This window comes from Typopeltis vanoorti, chromosome 1, assembly GCF_054136105.1.
Source record: "Typopeltis vanoorti isolate ZY-2024b chromosome 1, IOZ_Tvanoo_1.0, whole genome shotgun sequence".
Taxonomy (NCBI): domain Eukaryota; kingdom Metazoa; phylum Arthropoda; class Arachnida; order Uropygi; family Thelyphonidae; genus Typopeltis; species Typopeltis vanoorti.
In genome coordinates this window covers 153672078-153693274 of record NC_143549.1, presented here as the reverse complement: position 1 = coordinate 153693274, position 21197 = coordinate 153672078, and the positions used below count along the sequence as shown (strand labels likewise).

Sequence of the window (21197 nt, the reverse complement as noted above, 5' to 3'; positions counted from 1 at the left end):
TGTCAGAAAGGATGGATAGCTGGAACCCACCTGAATCATGGAAGAGAATAACTTGTATCATGATGATTCGTGCCCGCCATCAAAATAAAGATATTACAACTGCTGCCCAATGCTCCCTAAATACAGTAAAAACAATCAGGCATGAACTAGAGACTTGCAATGGTGACTACGAGGATGTAGCAAGAAGAAAGATCCCTAGCAGACGATCTGATTGCGTTCGTACAGCAGAATTCCTCGCAAATCTGCAGGAACAGGTGTTGAAGAACCCTGGCATTGGAATTCGGGCTTTGTTCGTGGAGTTGCTAACTGTAGTCAAGCCCTGGATAACAAGGGTAGCCAATGGTAGGCCGTATATATGGCAGCAGGATTCGGCCCCTTGCCACACCTCTGGGAAAAGTCAAAAATGGTTGTCTGAAAATTTCTACGACTTCACCAGTCCAAATGTTTGGCCTCCAAACTCCCCAGACCTTAACCCCATGGATTATTTTGTATGGGGCGCAGTTGAAAAAGACACCAATCACACTTCCAGTAATACAAAAGCCCAGTTAATGGATAAAATTAAAACAGTTTTTGCGGCCCTTCCCAGGGAGACTGTAGCATCAGCTTGTTCGAGGTTCCGAAGCAGAATTGAAGCTGTGATCGATGCTAATGGTGGTTATTTTGAGTAAATCTTGTTGATAGTATTGTAATTAACTCTGCCTGTAATGTTTTTTTGTCAATTCATTAAATTTAATAGATACAAAGAAGATTTTCTTTTTCCTTACGAAACTGTCAAATTTATCCCGAACACCCTGTATATATACGAGGGTGGTCTGAAAATTTCTCGACCTAACAATGAAAAAACAAATTTATAATTTAAAAATTATTTTTATTTTTCATTAATCTTCCTTAAGACTAATACATTTATTCCAGCAATGCTCCAGCACCATTATCCCTTCCATGTAGCAGTTCCCAGTAAGATCTGCAGGAGGAGATTTAGTTTTGGGAAGTCAGAGGGAGCCAAATCTGGGGAAATAGGGTGGATGTTCCAACAATTCAAAGTGAAGATCCCTTAATTTTCCCATTGCCAAAACACCTTTGTGGGCAGGTGCATCGTCCTGATAAAAGATGATTTTTTTTCTTTTGCAAACTGGGTCTTTTTTCACGAATTTTTTCGTCTAGTGTGATAAAAGATCGGAATAATATTCCCGGTTATTGTTTTACCCTTTTTCAAGATAATTAATAAACAAAATACCTTTAGAATCCCAAAACACCAATGCCATGACCTTTCCTGCTGATGAAACCGACTTTGTCTTCTTAGGTACTAAACAACCAGCTTCTGTCCACTGTTTTGACTGCTGTGTGGATTCTGGTGTGTAATGGTGAATCCAAATTTCATCCAGAGTAATAAATCGATACAGAAAATCAGTTTTATTCTTGTTAAAACGCTATAAGCACTGTTCAGAGATTTTCATGCGAGTGCGTTTTTGATCTGCTGTGAGCAACAGCAGCACCCATCTTGCGCAAAGCTTTTTCATTTGCAATTCTTCATGCAAAATATATCCTACATGTTCTTTTGAAATGCCTATAGTCTCAGCAATTTCACACACTTTGACTTGCCGGTCATCCAATACCATAGTGCACTCGATCAATGATTTCTGGTGTTGTTACACTTTTTGGTTGTCCTTCACGTGGATCATTTTCAAGGGTGGTACAGCCACATTTAAACTTGGCAGCCCATTTTTTAATTGTTGAAAATGACGGTGTAGGGTGCCCATAAACTTTTATGAACTTTGAATGAATTTCTTTTAGCGTTAAACCTTCTTTTACAAAGAATTTTTTAATCACAGGACACTCAATTTTATCCATTTCAAGGGATACAGACAATACTTTTGGTTCAGAAAGCTGTATAAAACAAACTAGTTGATTGAATGATTTGCAATTTCACATGGATGCTTATGACGGATGTACCAACTTGGAAAAAAAAATCGTGCCGATAGTGTTGCCATTTATGGTCAAAGCCAAAAACTTTTCAGACCACCCTCATATATATATCTCAAAACTCTATCAAAGCATGTAGGAATAAATTATCTCCTGGTAGGATTAAAAACACCTTCAACTTATCGTCCTCACAGAGAGCATTCCATAGACATGTCACCAGCTTGGTCACTCATCTCTGAATCTTCTCCACCACACCTAGGTTCAGGGTTCTGACAGTACAGAGCCCAGAACCTAGGTGACCAAATCTGTGCACAGTAGTCAAGATGCAGCTGAATAACCTTAAAAAGAAGGATAATAACTTCCCTATCTTTACTTGTGTGTTTTTCAACATCCAAGTAATCTTTGCTACTTCACCAACTTTTGCAATATGGCTTCTGGACTTCAACTCTCTATTCACCAATATCCCCAAGTCCCTAGCCTGATCATTTTCCTGCAATCTAGTACCACCAATTTGATACACAGTATGTAACCTTTTCAACCTAAAATGCATAGCCTAACATTTTGCAACATTAAATTGACAATCCTTTGCCCACAATACCAATTTATTTAAATCATCCTGCACGATAATTACATTACCATTATCAACTACTGCACTCTCCAATTTTGCATCAGCAGATAACTGAATATCCCTTTAATAATTTCCTATATAATTAATATACAAATTAAAGAGTACTGACCCTAGTACAAAGAAGCCCGAGATGATCCACTACTCTTCTCGATTCCACTCCACCATATACTACTCTCTGGTGTGTGTCTGTCACCCCCCCCCCAATCCATGCTACCAGCTTGATATCAATTCCCATTTGCTTCAATATTTTTAATCGTTTTCCTTGGGGGTATTCTGCCATATGCCTTTGTATAGTCTAGCAGTATCATGGCGCAGCCATTTCCCTTATCTAATTCTGCTGTAACTATTATTATAGTAAATTACTAAGCCTTTTACAAAGCCAAATACAGGCAGCCCTCGGTTTATGCCTCACTTCCGTTCCTGAAAAAAACGGGCGTAAACCGAATCGGTATAAAATGAACCCAATTTTAATGGGAGGTATAAAGTTATGTTCCATGCACACGAAGTATGTGTAACATTATTATATTTAAAGCTTTGATAATACATACATATATATTTGTTAAAATAAAATTATTATGAACGAAAACAAAACAAAATTATATACAAAAAATATGAAATGTCGAAAAGATATTACATATTTCTATGTTGAAGTTCCTGGTTTTGGATCACCTGCATTTTTTTTTTTGAAGAACATATTCAGTGTTAACTGCCTAGATTTTCTTTATCTTTCTTTAAGGAGTTCAGTATAAGGTCGAATAGATGCGATTACACTCCTTTTTACGTTCGCACTCCATTCCCAATCATGGTCCATTTCGCAGGATCATCAGTCAATGTCTCCATGCTTGCGTGGATATGCTGTAAATCAGCCTTTATATCTCTCATTTTCCAAATTTTCCAACATCCAAAGGAGGAGAAAGAAAAGAAGAAGGTCCTTCTTCCGTTTCGCAGGATCATCAGTCAATGTCTCCATGCTTGCGTGGATATGCTGTAAATCGGCCTTTATATCTCTCATTTTCCAAATTTTCCAACATCCAAAGGAGGAGAAAGAAAAGAAGAAGGTCCTTCTTCGTTTTCTTTCTCCTCCTTTGGATGTTGACTTAATTGTTTGGCTAATTCTTTTAAGTCTTCATTGGAAAGCGGTTTATCATGGCTCTCTAAGACTTCTGTCACATCTTCAGCTGTAATATTGTCCAATCCCACCTCTTGCGCAAGCTTGAAAATGTCTTCAATAACATTCTCCTCTTGCTCTAATTCCTCGAAGTCGTGCGTAAATGCCGGAAGAAGTTTTCGCCATGCTCCTTTTAAACACTTTGCTGATACTTTGTTCCAAGCTACCTTGATGTTGTTAATGCCCTTCAAAATATCAAAAGACTGCCAATAGTCTTTAATAGTTTTTCCTGAAGTGTCCAAGACTCTTATCATTTCCATAAATGTTATATGGAGATAATAGGCTTTGAAGATTGATATAATTCCCTGATCCATCGGTTGCAAAAGCGATGTTGTGTTTGGGGGTATGTAAACAACCTTGACATCCAATGGTGTTCTTACTTCAGCAAGGTTTTGAGGATATCCAGGGGCATTATTCAAGAGAAGCAATGCCTTGGCTGGCCAATCATTTTCTTTACAGAAGTGAAGCACGGTAGGACAAAAATAATTTATGTACCAATCTATAAAAACATCTTGTGTAACCTAAGCTTTCTTGTTCCATTTCCAATAGACTGGCACTTGGCTTTTAGACCAGAGCTGAGACTTAGACTGAACTCCATCAGAGGCACTACTACCAATTTTCTTACACATTCACATAGCACATGGACAGACATACCATCAAGTCCCACTGCTGTATTCATGTTGATATTTTTCAATATGCTGAGCACCTCCTGTTCATCTACCTCAAATCTGATATCCTCTGTCACATTAGCAACTTCAAAATCTCTACTTGGATGATACACTTTTGCCAAGTGGCAATCAGCAACTCAACTTTTGCTTCTGTCGCCTTCATCAGCACTGATTAAAGTCATTCTTCCATTTTCATTTTTCCTCTTACTTGCTACATAATGAAAAAATTCTTTTGGATTTACTTTGGCTTGCTTAGTTAATTTTCTCTAATAATCTGATTTTGCCCATCTTACCATACTAGTCACCCTTCTTGCCTGCACTTTCTACTGCTCATGAGTATGCTAATCATCTTTTACTTTATATTCCCTCCATAATGCTGTAAAATCTCATGTGATTAACAATGTATCATGTTTATTTTACAAGTTTTGTCTGAAGAAAAATATACATAAAGAATTGTCACTATGTGCAAAAGTACTAAAATTCCTTTGTATGTAATAATTTTATTATGAAACTGTGTTAATCACATGTATGTTGCATGAAGTGTGATGTCATCATGTCCTGATGTTAATGCACTTCAAAAAATGGGAATCTCGAGAGATGAACATGCACACTATGTGAAGTCTGGGCCTTTATCAGCTCTCGTGGCAGGAAGGAAAGTGTCTTAGGGTTCTTGGCCATCTCTTCCCTGGGTCCACCACCATGTGAAATCTATTGTCGGTCACCAGAGCACCTCACGTGTGGAAGTCAGTACAAGTCACCACAGAGAGCTCAACAGAAAAGACATTTGCTAAATGCCAAGGCCACCAAGTTGCTTGAATGGAATTTAAAGAATAAAGAATATAATAATTATTATTATTATTAGTTGACACCTCCAGGAGCCCAAGGACTCATCGAGGGAGGGCACGTACTCTACAGTTCTGTCTCCACCACTCAATCCACCAACTACACTGAGCTGCAACTACACCAATGCCATCTACCGCCAACCACTACTACTACTATTTTCACAGACAATCACAAGCATCCATGCCCACGGTGGAATTCAAATCCACAGCCTTTTGGCTGGAGAGCGGATACACTAACCACTCGGCCAACCAGGCCGGCGATATCAATGGCAAGACAAAGAAAAATGGCAGGAAAGAAAGAACAAACATACAGCTAGAAGAAAAGAAACAGTGCCCTGTAGACAAAGGAATCAAATAAGGACTGTATTGAATTAATGTAGTGCATTATGGAATTCAACTCATTGTAAGTACTTAGAAGGATATGTAAATACTTCTGGATAATTCACATTATGTGCTTCGTTCTGTGTTCAATTGTGCTAGTATAAAGATTCATGATATAGTTGAATACGTATTTACCTTAAGAGTAGTGAACTGGTGTATATAGTAAATGTAAGTTATTGCTTATCGAGTATACGTTTAGCAAATTAAATGTTTGGTTAATAGGAATGACTAGTAAATTGTCCTAAGCTATGTTTAGGTTATAAGACAGAATTGTAGGAGAACTAAGCCTAAGATAGGATCATTTGTAATTTCATTACATCCATGTTCATATGTGGATCGAAGTGTAAAATAGATTTCTTAGTTTAATTAAATTAGTTTATAAAATGCATATTAAGACTGACTTGTCTATGCACTAATATCAAAACTACAAACCTGCATATATCTGACAAATGAGAAGCAAGGCATTCATAATATGCTAAGTAAGTTTAAGCCACGACTGATATAAGGTAAAGGTCAAAGTTAAGGAATAATATCTGCTTTGTCTTCATTTAAGACATTTACGACTATGCCAGTTTAACTGGCGCAGTCATAAATCAAATAAATTTGTTAAATTACAGAGTGTGAGCAAGAATAAGAAAGCAAAAGCAAATTAAGAATTAAATATATGCAAATAACGACAAAGAGGATATAACAATGCTTTCTTTTTTTTTGTATCTCTTGCTTTAATATCTCTACTAATCTGTTAATCCCACTTGGTTTTTCCTCCTGAACCTTGGGAATACAGTCTGGTACTGCTTCTCTCAAACAATCCCTGATCACTTCCCATGTACTACTGACATTCTTTTCTTGTAGTTTCTCAAGAGAAGGCATTGCTCTAAGATACCTCCTAAGTCTGTCATAACTACTAGCTTTATAGTTCAGCACAAACCCTTTCTTGGCAGAGAATTCTGTATTTAGCAACCAACCAGAACAAATAAAGCATGGTCAATCACCCAGACTAGAGGCATTATGCTTAAAAATTATTGTTCCAGATTAAAATGAAATAACAATTCCAGGACTATCCGCCATTGTGTATAGTTGGAATACATGCTTAACCAATTCTGTAGATTTTAAATAACTCCATAACATTAGAGCTAAAAAAAAAAAAATTATTATTTTTTTTAATCAGTTATTTCATAACTAATATATAGGACAATACATATTAATACCAGATGAATATTCTTAGCATGTGTATGCACATTTTAAAAATATGTATGTTGCAGAATTATAATTCATTCATTCCAAATTCATTTTTAGAATTTAAAAAGTAAACATCTTATTATGATATTTAAAAAAGCTTGTTAAACTTTTAAAAAATTAAATAAAAAAAGTATTTATGTCTCTGAAATACTAAACACAATACCTTATTTAAAAAATACTTGAAGTCAATATCAGTTTAATACATGCATTTCTGTAGGTATTCAGTTTAAACTTAAATAAGACAATAATGACTAAATTTATAAAAATTATGTGAATGCAGCAACCAATCAAATGGAAGAGAGAATAATGAAACTTATTTAATTTTTTTTATCACTGCAGAGTTCATTATATTTTGATCCAAAAACATTAATTTCAAAAATGCACAAATTTTAAATTCATACATGTAAATAAAAAATTCTAATTAAAAAAAAAAAAGTCTGACCATCTGTATTTCTTCAGGAGATAGATCTAAGTTTTCTCCAAGAACTAAATTTTGTTCGCCAGACACTTCTTTCTGTCTTGGTGTTTTAGAATCAGGGTCATCACATGCTAGCTGCTGAGTTTGATTTTCTGTTATTGACTCTGATGAAAATTTGCGCTTCTTTGCATCCGTTTCTAGTCTTAACCTAAAAGCAATTAAAAAAAAAATTACCTACAAACTGTTAAATGTAATCTATTACACCATAAAACATGACATTTGACCTCCTAAACTAATCTTTAAATTAGGACAATGGATATCAATCTTTTATTGGAACCACTAATCCTTATTACCATCAATCAAAACCAGAGCCTTTTTTTTTAAATAACAGCAGAATAGAAAAAAAAAAACAGAGAATAAGTTGTTTATCAGTGCGATGGTTGATACTGCTTCTACTAGACTGATGATGCAAGATTCTATTGCAGTCCATGCATATTAAAATTGATGAGCAAGATCCAATCTATTTTTCTTGATTTCACATCTGTCTAGGATGCGGAGAACCTTTATAATGCCTTTTCAACTCGAGATGCGTGAGCCAATCTCATAAGGAAGTGAAAGATTTTTTCCCTCCTTAAAAGATTGGGTTTTTTTAATCTTGCAAAATAGGTTCTAGCCAAAAGAACATAGGCAAATTAAGAGACATAGCACACTGGTCCTTGTAGCTTTATTTGTTTCAATCATCATTCCAAGTAACAACAGCCTTCATCACAGTTAATACATTGTGATGAATGGAATTAAATTTTTTAGAGCTTTATCAGAGAGCCTGGGTAATCATCTTTTTTTTGCAAAACATTTCCAGATCAGACTGCAGAAAGTCTGCTTTCAATATGTCATATTCACACAGATTAAGAAAATCTACTTTTGTCATGAATATTTTCGAAAACTCTTTCCTCCACTATAAAGTTCTCACAGTCCATGGATTCGTATCATGTTGTTCTAGATATGGAAGTATTTGCTGATACATTCTTTCATATGATGAAAAAAATTTTAATCTATAATATATCAATATTATAGATTAAAATTAAATAAATTAAAAAAAATAAAATAAATTAAATACAAGAGAACTAACTTATTAACTCTTGATATATTCCACATTATTCCCTCAGAGGTTGGGGAACTTTGCTGTTAGTTCACTTTTGGTCTGTTAATTTTGAGCTTGGACCTACACATTACTAATCCTATTCTGATTACAGAACAAGATTAGTAATGTTTTTGATTTTAATATCATATTATTGTAACCAAATAAGCTTCCCCAGAACCAAGAGGATAAATATCATAATTCACTTGGGTAAATTATTTACATTATAAATAATTTTAATACCAATATACTGACCTCATTTTCAAATTTTCTTATTAAAAATGTATCTATTTGGAATACATATTTGACTTTATAAAGATAACAGTAAATATCCTATAAATTACATTACAAATTAACTTTCATAAAATTAAAACTTTATAATTGATACAATCCAAAATTTAAAAAAAGAAGGTAAATTTATTAAATTAATAGTAGCAAATAAATAAATAATAATAATATTTATTTATTCACATAATTAATATACAGTCAAAACAAGATATCATTTAAACAACAATTTGACTGGTGATACAGAACAATTCAGATGCTACCCAAGAATCTAAGAATAGTCTGTCAGGTAGTGTCGGAAAATATGGATTGTTCCAAGTAATGCTTTTTTTTGTAGATTACATGTGGTCACTTCATTGATGTTTAATTGCTGTAAATAGTTGGATAGCTTCTTTGAAATTGCACCAAGTGCATCAATAACTATTGGGATAGCTTTAGTGTGTTTAAGCCACAACCAGCCAAATTCAATTGCCAGATCTCGATATTTAGTAATTTTTTCCAGTTCTTTGTTGTTAATGTTGCTATCACTGGGTACTGAGATATCAATAATTTAAACCTGTCGATGTTCGAATTGTGATATCAGGTCTATTGTGTTCCAAATGCCGATCAGTTTGTATTCTAAAGTCCCAGAGAATTTTTGCTGTTTCGTTTTCCAATGCTGTCTCTATTATTCTCTATATTATTATTATTATTATGTGACACCTCCAGGGAGTGCAAACCCTCATCAAGGGAGGGCCTACTATACAGCATTGTCTTCATCAACTACAACGAACCCCAACTACCATCATCAACACCATCTATTGTCAACCACCACTAGTATTTTATATAATATAATAAATAATAAAAAGTAACAACAATTTAATAAAATCAATGACTAGTTTCATACAATATTGTGTACTTCTTCAGACTGATAAATAAACAAATATAAAGAGTTATTAACATGGAGATTTCTAAATAACAAGCAGTAATTTTTTTTAATTCATTCAACACACAACAGATGCTGAATGCAGGAACAAGATATAATAAGCATGGATCACTGTTACAATACATATAACTCCTTTTGTCTCATAGCTAATTCATCAATATGTAGATCTCTTATGTATGCTGCCTGGAGTTGAATGCAGGACAGGTTTTTATTACACCAGGTCAGACATCGTATCATCTCACTAACCTCTTTAAATTCTATGTATGGTATTTTGGTGATTTGCATTAACTTGATGACTTTCATTGATGGTGTGAAAGGCCAATTCAGATTTACAGTTGTTTTTTCTCCATGTCTCTAAATGTTCTTTTTGACAGATTTTTTCAATATCCTGTCTGTCCAACATAACAAACACAGCAATTGCAATATATTTTATAAACTCCTTATCTCTTTATAAGATGACGTAATTGTTTAGGCAATCTTAATATCATGGAGATTTTTTTGTAGAGGTCTAAAGGCAATTTTTAAGTTATGTTCTTGTAGAACTTTTGCTGTTTTGTGTGTAATGTTCTGGATACAGGATAAAGAAACCATGCCTTTGTAGTCATCTGCTTGTTGTCTTGGAGCCTGCGATGATTTCGTCAATATATAACATATTGTTTTAATATATATATATATATATAACACCATAGTTTTATTGTTGTAATAATTTTTCTTTTTTTTTGAAGAATGTCTTTAATGCAGTGTTTCTCAACCTTCTTTCATGAATGCCCCATTTTTTAATAATAGTTTTTGTGATGCTCCCCTCCCCACCTTCTTCCCTTGCAATTCTTGTGTTGAGACACTGACAAAACCCACAATTGTTAGCAAAACAAGACAAACAAAAAAAACAACTAGGAATTAATTAAAATTTTTAAATATTCATACAAATTTAAATACGTCATCAAATCTTTCGAAAATTGTATAGATCTGGCATCACTGCACAGACCATTCAATCCTATCAGCCTTTCGGAAACATTCGTGATTTCATCACGGAAAGTCTCGAATGTTCTAGAAATGTTTCTGTGACTATAAATAACGCTTGAAATGGCAAGACGGCAGTAACACCAACAGTGACCAACAGTGAAAAGTTGACAATTTGTCATTATTTTACTCCTATTCATAATAACTGTGATACAGAGTATAAAAACAATTCCTTCTAGTGTAGAAAAATGGATAAATTTTTAATTGGACATAAGTGGGCATCAGACAAATGTGGAACATCGACGTCAACAAATTTAGGTTCACAGAATACCACTCCGAAAGTAAAATTAAGAAAGTATGCAGCAGAATATTTAGATTTTGGTTTTACAAAGACTGAAGTAAATGATTAAGAAAGACCACTGTGTGTTACTTGTTCTCAAATTTTGGCAACTGATAACATTAAACTGAATAAACTTAAAAGACATTTGGAAACACTTCATAAGGAGTATGTTAACAAACTTCAAGAGGTCTTCGCTGCCAAACTGAAATGTTTTGAAAAGCAAAACTCTAGCATTAAAAATGCTTTGTCTCTGTAAATGAAAAAGCTTTACTAGCTTCTTACAAAGTTGCATATAAAATAGCTAGGTGCAAAAAGGCCCTAATTCTGCCAGCTACGATTGATATTGTGGAACCTATGCTTGGAGAAAGTTTTACTAAACAACTACAGTGCATACCTCTATCAAATGATACTGTTGCTTGGCAAATTGGTGATATACGTGAAGCCAGCAAAGGTTGGTTGATCGGTAGAGCCTCTGCTACTAATGGCTCACGAAAAAAGTTAAGCAAGTTTGAGTGCGGTTAGTAGTTGGAAGGAGTTTCAATTGTTCGATGCTGTTGGCACACTCTCCCTTGATGAGTCTTTGGACTCCCTGAAGCTGTCTAATAATAATAATATGCAGCAACAACTTTTGTTGAAGCTGTGTGACCAATAATTCTCAATTCAACTTGATGAGGCAACAGATAGCAACAAGGATTGTCATTTAATTGCTTATGTTCAATTTTGCAATAGATTATCAGCAGTTGAAGAGTTATTGTTTTGCAAACCAACAGAAAGAAGAGCCAAAGCACCTGAATTGTTCAAAATATTAGATGATTTTATATGCATGGCAAACATATAGTGGAAAAATGGTGTTGTAGTTTGCACTGATGGTGCAAGTTATGTCTGGAAGGTTTAAAAGTTTACAAGCGCTTGTGAGGGAAAAATCCCTACAATGTATTTGGACACACTGCATGATTCATAGAGAAGTTCTCGCTGCAAAGGAAGTGAGTCAGGGTCTAAACATTGTGTTAACAACAGTTATAACCATGGTGAATTATATGAAAATGAGACCATTAAAATCAAGACTGTTTTCTGAACTATGTGAATACATGAGTTCAGAAAACAGTCTTGATTTACATGAGCGGTAGTATTTTATTGCAAGACAAAATGGTTATCACAGGAAAAGGCTTACATGTTTATGAATTAAGAGAAGAAATAGAAATCATATTGGAAAATGAAAATCATGAAGAAGCAGAGAATTTATTTGTGATGAAATTGAGCTACTTGGTGGACATAAGCAAGAAACTAAATATATTAAACCAGCAACTCCAAGGAAAAAATACATATATCTTAGAAATGAGCAACAAAGTTAATGCTTTTTGTAAAAAAACTAGAGTTATGGTAACAGATAAAGCAACAAAAATTAGGATTATTTGCAAACGTGGATGAATTTATCAAAACCTAGCAGAACAAAAGACAGAAGAGCAACACATCAAAGTTTTATTTGCAACTATTGAAATCATTTAACAATGTTGATGAAGAATTTTAGAAATCTATTTTATAACCGACATTTTAAAACACAATGTAGTGTTTAAGCCAAGAAAGCAAAAGAAATCCAACACCTTTGCAATGAATCATGGCATGCATGTTTCCCCCCCCCACTTCAATCTGCCTTCTTTTTATTCAAAATTAAAAGCCTATAAAACTAATGCATCTCACATTTCTTACAAATGGTCTAATGCAGCCTCTCCTCCAATTCTTAATATACATATTTAACATCAACACACTAATATAGACATTTCAATATGCTATAGATCACTTATGTACTTCTGAACCATGAAATCACCAATAAAGAATAAATCAATTTTATTACAAATCATAATAAATATTCCTATTGGAAATCTTGTGATATGCCAAACATTTCATTTTCTAAAGCAAATTCCACAGACAAATCTTTGGCTTAATGATCAATCTTTATATTTCTTCGTAGTTGGTCACAGCTTTATATATCGCACCTTGAAGAGTCTTAGTTCTATGGGAATATTACCCACTAAAGCAGATAAGCAAAATCTACATAAGGTTAGTTAGTTGATATGAATTTACAGCTGAAGCAACTGACTCTCTCAAGCTAGTGTATTATGTCTGTTAATTGTGTCTTTTGGTTGTATTCGGCAATAGATTTCCTCATTGTCCACTTTCTGGATCCAGCTTATTCTCAAGATCTTTCTACAGCACTTCTTCTCAAATGATAATATCCTCCTTTCAGATTCTCTCAGAAGTACCCAGGCTGAAGTGTTCCACATTTTCCTGTTGAAATCCTTCTATGGTAACTTTGTTCAATAACTCCTGTTCTCCGAATATCATTGTTTTAGTTTTTTCAAATCGACATTTAGTCCATATCTCTTTCCTTCTGTGTATAGTGTTTGCAGTGTCTGTTCCGGCCTTGCTGCATCTTCTTCAATCAGGACAATGTCATCTGCAAAGCAGAGGTAGTTTATTCTCATGCTATTTATTGAAACGCCTCCACCTTCTTCTTTAATCTTATCTAGTGTTCTTCCCTGATGTGCGATGAAGATAATTGGTGATATTGGGTTCCCTTGTCTTGTGCCTTGACTAGTGGCACACCAATCTCCAGTCACACCTGCTATCCTGACTGTTGCTTGTACTTGGCTGTTTATATCTTTCAACAGGCAGATCAATTTATTGTAAACACCATAGGATTCCAAGACTGCCCATGTTATATTTTGGTCAATATACAAAACAGTAGTATATCTTTTTGTTATTTCTTCGAACTTTCTCTGCTATTAGTCTTAGTGTGAGTATTTGTTCCACTGTACTTTGATCTTTTTGAAATCCAGCTTGCTCCATATAATCCTTCAAGAACGCTTGAAGGATTATATGGAGGCACATAAGAATATGTGCCTCCATATAATCGTTCTGTTCAAGCGTTCTGTAAGTATTTTCATCAGCACTGTGCCAAGATGACTCATTAGTGCAATAGTTCTGTAATTGGTGCATTCTAAAGCACTGCCTTTCTTATGAAGAACAACCAACACCAATTTTTTCTACTCTTCAGGGAAATACCCTGATCTCCATACTTCATTACATAGCTTATGCATTTCTTTTACACCAATTCTCCCTCATATTTTAGCATCTCACCTATTTACATTGTCATTTCCAGGACTCTCGATGTTCTTGAGATGTTTTATAGCCTTACTCACCTCCTCAAGAAGTCATTTTCAAAGATCGCTGCTGGTGGAGAGATTACTTTTAGTTCTTTGATTACTTCTGTTGCATAATTATTTAGATGATTTTTATATAATTTGATGCAATATCTTGTCCATCTGTGTATGATTTCAGCCTTCTCCATCAATACTTCATCATCTTCATCCTTGACTGCTATTGATCTTGTTTGCCATTTCCCATTGGCATTTCATATAAGTTTTATAAACTTATAAGACCTCTCTAGTTTTGTGTTCTCCATAGTACTGTTCAATGTCTTTGCATTGGTCTTCCAGCCATTTGGCTTTATCAGATCTTGCTGCTTTCTGTACTTTGTTGCATTTTTGACTCATCTGCTGTCTCTGAATTATCTCTTTTAAGTTTCAGTTCTCTTTGCTCTTCTACCAATTTCAGGGTTTCCTGAGTAATCCATTTCCAAGAAGATCTTGTTGATCTTCTCTCTTTCAGGAATTACTTCCTCTACTGCTTTTTTTTTAGTACTGTAATCAGTCGTTCTGCTCATATGCTTGAATATATATTTTGTTTTTCACTTGTGGTCTTAAGCTTAGTTTCCAGTATGTCTTGATATGCTGTTCTTAACCTGTCTTCATTTAGTCTTATGATATTTCTAGCTTTTTGGAACTTTCCTTTGTACTTCTGTTTCAGTTTTAGTCTTATATTTGCAATCACTAAGCTGTGGTCCGAATAAATATCAGCTCCTTGGAATGATCTGCACTGTTGAACTGATGTTCTCCATTTCTGGCGTATTAATATCAAGTCAATCATATTCCTAAGCCTGCCATCGAAGGAGCACCATGTCCATTTACGAGAATTTTTTTGTTGGAATTTGGTATTGGAAATCATCAGGTCATTATCATTGGCAAATTCCAGAAGCATCTCTCCACATTCATTTCTTTCTCTCATATCCAAATTTTTCCATAACCTTTTCCCATCCTGTGTTATTTCTGCAATCTTTGCATTCTAGTCTCCTTCAATGATGAGTATATACTACTTCAGCACCTCGTCAATTTCTAGTTGTAGATCTCTGTAAAATCTCTCAATATCTTCATTTGCACTCTCTCTCTCCACAGTGTTTGCATATACTTGAATGGTTGTGATATTAAATGGTTGGGCACTGAATCTTGCAACCATTATCCTTTCACTAATTGGTTTGTATCCTATCATTGCCTGACAGGCCTTGTTACTTAGCAGGAGACCTACACCTGCTTCATGCTTACTTTCATTTCCTGAACAGAGAACTCTTCCACCATTTGTTTCTCCTGGCAGTGTCCATCCCATTTCTAAAATACCCAAGATGTCACATCTGTATTTCTTCTTTAAGCAACTGCAATTTTCCAGTTGCCCATAGCATGTGGACATTCCATGTACCTATTGATATCCTATCTCTTACAGGCTTGAGTTTGATGTTTTTGTCTTTATTTTCAGTAGCTGATTTTTTGATCCATCCCTGATTGCTTGATTGGGGACATTGGCCTTATTTGACTGGGCGACGTCCAAGCCGGCATGAGTCTTTTCTCTTGTTCCTTGGCATCAGATTTCAATCATATTTTCTCTTTAATTCAGCAAATAGACACTTATCTAACAAACCCTCAGTCTTCCTTGAAGAGCTTGGTTGAGATGCAAGAAGGAAGATATAGGTTATGTTTAGGCTTAGGGTGGCCTAAGTTCGCCTTGATGCAGTACCATCACTGGACTTCTGTGGCATTTTATAGAGTTACTGGAGTTGTCCACTAACCCACCACATCCTGTTAATATTACCGCTTCTTGTCCAGGACTGCTTATTGGCTTTCACAGCTAGCCACCATCACTAGTGGCCATTTCCCAATCCAAAACCATATGGTGACATACAGCTTTGCCTCTGGGGGAAAAACCCAGACCAGAATAGGAAGAGCATAGTGTGGTTAAGGGTGCTCCAAAATGATAAGGCTATTTTGGTTTTAAAAAAATAGTCACACTGCTTCATAAATCTTGTATGATTTAATTATGATATTTAATAAATATTTTCATTATTGTACATAATACAGTAAGATTATATCAGAGCTGTTCGAGATGACAGGTCACATTTTAAGTAAATTAAGAATGAAAAGCATTATATTCTCATATTAGTCCTTTACTCAAGCATCTGCAAACCAAAGTTTGCACATGAGGAAACTTCTCTACTATGCTACTTCCATATAGAGGCTGTTGACTTTACATCAATTGCCCCAGTATCCCATAATGCAAAGCCCACTTCCTTTCAGAAGTGTATATTTCTGTGTATCATGTACAGGGTCACTACTCAGATCAGTTTTTTACCTTCACTGAAGTCTCAACAGCAGGAGTCAGACCTAGAAAGATGCCCCAAGGTTAAAGCAATGCAGAAGTTACATATTTCCTACACATGAGTAGAAAAATGATGTATCACCATATCATTAAATACTCTGGATCAGAGATAGTTGTAGAAAGTCATACTACTAGGTTATAAAGTAAATTATAAATGACAAGAAATTATATTCTTATTTTGATTCTTTGCCATAATGTATGCAAACCAAACTTGGTAAGTGAAGTATCATCATGACTGTTCTACTTGTATACAAAGGCTGTTAACTTCCATCAATTGAAGTCCATATTGATGTACTGTCCGACCACAGATGTGAGATCCTAGTCTGGCAACCTGCCAAGAAGGGTCAATTCATGCTGAAGAGGAGAAAGAAATAAAAGACGTATGAATTGGTCACCAACATGCGAAATCATGTGCTTTATACGTAAAAGTTTCCAACTGTTACACAAGCAAAATAGTTACAACTTTATAAACTATAATGTTCATAAAAAAAAAAGTTAATTTCCTAATGTGTAATAATAAACAACTCATCCCACATGACGGATCAATTACCCTATTATCGGAATGGATTCTCCTTCTTCCGGCATGCGCAGAAGTGTCGAAGGGTCTCTCATCTGTGGGAGTACAGTAAAGTCAATTGTCTCAATCACATAAGGCCTAAATAAAGGTCGAAATAGGTCTCAGTATTGATCCTTTCTATAATGCATAGCAGTATACACATCTGAAAGGAATTGTACTTTGCATTATGGAATACTAAGGCAATGGATGCAAAGTCAACAGCCTCTACATATAAGTAGATTAGTTGTGAAAATACTTCATGTGAAAACTTTGGTTATGCTTTGATAAAGAATTAAAACATAATTTCTTGTCATTTATAATTTACTTTATAATCTAGTAGTAAGAACTTTCTAAAACTATCTTGGATCCAGAGTATTTAATAATATAGTAATACACACTTTTCTACTTATACAGGGTGTTCGGGATAAATTTGACAGTTTCGTAAGGAAAAAGAAAATCTTCTTTGTATCTATTAAATTTAATGAATTGACAAAAAAACATTACAGGCAGAGTTAATTACAATACTATCAACAAGATTTACTCAAAATAACCACCATTAGCATCGATCACAGCTTCAATTCTGCTTCGGAACTTCGAACAAGCTGATGCTACAGTCTCCCTGGGAAGGGCCGCAAAAACTGTTTTAATTTTATCCATTAACTGGGCTTTTGTATTACTGGAAGTGCGATTGGTGTCTTTTTCAACTGCGCCCCATACAAAATAATCCATGGGGTTAAGGTCTGGGGAGTTTGGAGGCCAAACATTTGGACTGGTGAAGTCGTAGAAATTTTCAGACAACCATTTTTGACTTTTCCCAGAGGTGTGGCAAGGGGCCGAATCCTGCTGCCATACATACGGCCTACCATTGGCTACCCTTGTTATCCAGGGCTTGACTACAGTTAGCAACTCCACGAACAAAGCACGAATTCCAATGCCAGGGTTCTTCAACACCTGTTCCTGCAGATTTGCGAGGAATTCTGCTGTACGAACGCAATCAGATCGTCTGCTAGGGATCTTTCTTCTTGCTACATCCTCGTAGTCACCATTGCAAGTCTCTAGTTCATGCCTGATTGTTTTTACTGTATTCAGGGAGCATTGGGCAGCAGTCGTAATATCCTTATTTTGATGGCGGGCACGAATCATCATGATACAAGTTATTCTCTTCCATGATTCAGGTGGGTTCCAGCTATCCATCCTTTCTGACATCTTGTATATGAATGAAGAAGGGTCCAAACTTTTAAATGAAGAGAAGTGTGTGTTAATACATGTAACTTACGGAAAAATATAATTAATTATAAATATGTCAAATTTATCCCAAACACCCTGTATATAGGAAATATATGATCATCATCATCATCATCAAATTCCTGCCATGTACCCTCAAGGGGTGTACAGGATGTGACAGTACTACATGAAAAAATTACATCATTACTAACTTCCTATCTACAATTTTCCTCCAAATCAGTCTGTTACTTGTCAAGACTCCAACATTATCAGATCTTATATTTCTATCGTCTAAGGCATTTTGTACCGTATCAATCCACCTATATCTTGGTCTTCCTCTGGGTCGTTTTCCTGCCAACCTGGCAGAGAACACTTGTTTTGCTAATCTTTCCTCGCCCATTCTATTTAAGTGACCATACCATCTGAGATTAGCTCTGCTAACGCATTCCTGGATGCTGACAATGTCAAGTTCTTTCCTAATATCCTCATTTTTAATATGATATTGCCATTGATGCCATCTGTTCACGCCTCTAATCTTTCTCAAGACTCTCATATCTGCGGTCTCTAGTCTTTGGTCAAGTGTTTTACTTCTGACCCAGCTCTCAGATCCATAAGTTAAAACTGGTTTGAACACAGTCTTGTATACAGCTAATTTAGTGTTCCGACTAATTTCTTTCTTATTCCATATGAATTTATTCAATTGACTTCCCACGATACCAGCTTTGCTGATTCTGTTGTCTATTTCTATATTTAGTTTACCATCTTCAGTAAAAATTGTGCCTAAGTAGCTGAAATGTTTTACTTGTTCCACAGGTTCTCCATTCACAACACAGTTGACATTTTCAATGATTCTGCCTATTTTCATTGTCTTTGTCTTTTTATTGCTGACCTTCATACCATATCTATTACAACAGCTATTCAATTTAGTCAGAGAATCTTGCAGACTTGTAGCAGATTTATTTACAAGTATAACATCATCCGCATAAAGCAAAGAGCTGACATTAACATCTCCAATTTTGATATCAGGTTTAATACCACATTCCTTCATAATGTGATCCATATAGATAATGAATAACAGAAGGGATAATGTACATCCTTGTCTCACACCAGATTTAACATTAAACCATCTTCCTGTACTTCCTTCAATTCTAACTGCTGACTCACAACTCAAATAAAGACTGTATTGCTTGATATAATGCCCCATTGACACCATATAACTGCAGCGTATTGAATAGCTTCTCTCTTGGCACCTTGTCATATGCCTTTTCCAAATCGACAAAACTTAAATACAGATCTTTGTTATATTCCCATGCTTTCTCGACTATTTGTTGTAAAGTGAAGATCTGATCCTGACAGCCTCTATTTGGCCTGAATATGATTTCTGCATTAATTTAACCTTGGTATCATTCTGGGTCTGGCTCACAGTAATGAAACATCAATAAAGTTCAAACTAGTCTGGGTATTGATCCTTCTCATAATGTATAGCAATACACATGTCCAAAAGGAAGTGTGCTTTGCATTATATGACACTGAGAACGTGATATGTATTCATGAAAATTCATGCAGTGTTCAAACTTGAACTGACAGTAGTCAGTTCAAGTTCGGACACATCACTTAGTCCAAAGTACAAACTAAAATAATTGTGCAAAGTTAAAGATTAAAATAAATTAATGAAGTCTAAATAATGCTTCAGGAATGCACAATACAAACACACACACCCAATGTATATATTCAAATAATAATATCATTTTATGTGAATCCCACCTATGCAAGGTTGTAAATTTTTATTTTATTTTTCTAACTTTGCACTAAAAACAGTGCTACATACTATGGTGCCACATGTAGGAGGACCAGAAGAGGACTAAGCCTTTGAGTGAGCTAAAGTTTGTAATAATCCAAAGACCTCTATTGTAGAAACTAAATATGAAACTTTTTTCAATCCAGTTCACACCTAAACATTAATTATAACTGAATTATCTACTAAGTCTGTCAACTATGTCTATTCTCTGCTTAGTTGTCTGTCTCTTGATGAAAAACCAAGATTAAAAACCTGCTACTTCTGTATGAGACCAGCGACTCACCTTCAGTTGAATAGCACTTATGAGTTTCTAAAGATACTTCTGAAAACACATAAAAGATATTGGCTTCATTGATGCAATGAACAATTCAAATTATAAATTTGAATATAATATAATTATTCATACAATCTGGAACAAGATTATTAAAAGAAAGTGATGTAGGGTATAATATTTTAGATTTTAAAAATGTGTATTGCTTGTTCTAAGTTCATCTACATACTATTAATCTTTTCATATGGTTGCTTATATCATTAACTTACATTTTTTGCTTGTCAAAAGTTCTTTTGACCCTGATTGCTTTCTGTTCACTATAGATTTTACATACAGCTAAAAGAAAAGAAGTTATAAATTTATTAAGCATCTGAATTCCTAATTCATTAGGCATATAAGATGCATAACAAAATTCGGTGCTACAATTTTGAGCACATGCAAATAAATTCTGAGCAGAAGTTATAAAATTTCAGCAAGATGACATATTAGAGTTCATCTAACAATAATGTTGTATTGCATTTAAAATCACATTAGGATGCATTGTATTTACAATGTTACAATTTAGACAATTTTCAAAGAAAAAAATAACAGTTTCAGAGACAACATTCCTTATTAGAAAGTGTTTGAACAACTTAATTTTTCATTGTTCTACTGAGATGAATTAAACATTAAGAGAATCAAAAATCAGTAACTGAATGATTTTGCTTAAATCAATGACAAATAAGAATAGTCAAACATACCATACTAATGGAAAACAAGTTGGATTCATACAAGTGAGAGATTTTGGAATAAAGAAAATATGATTTAAGATGAAAATAACATCAACATCTGGATATATATCAACAGAAATAGAGCAGAGTACAATAAATTTCTTAGCAATGTGAAAAGAATA

The 21197-nt window shown here is 34.6% G+C and overlaps 1 protein-coding gene across 1 annotated transcript in view; it reads right to left on the bottom strand.

Annotated features, from left to right (window-relative positions):
- Nucleotides 1-20699, bottom strand: part of LOC150110554 (syntaxin-18-like) — a 57823-nt gene extending 37124 nt beyond the window's left edge. Inside the window, exons 1-2 of the mRNA XM_090401399.1 lie at nt 20575-20699; nt 7289-7472 (exon numbers count right to left, since the gene is read on the bottom strand). Of these exons, the coding sequence (XP_090257525.1) occupies nt 7289-7472; nt 20575-20699 (309 nt within the window). The remainder of the gene's footprint in view (nt 1-7288; nt 7473-20574) is intronic.
- Between the last annotated feature and the right edge of the window lie 498 nt (nt 20700-21197).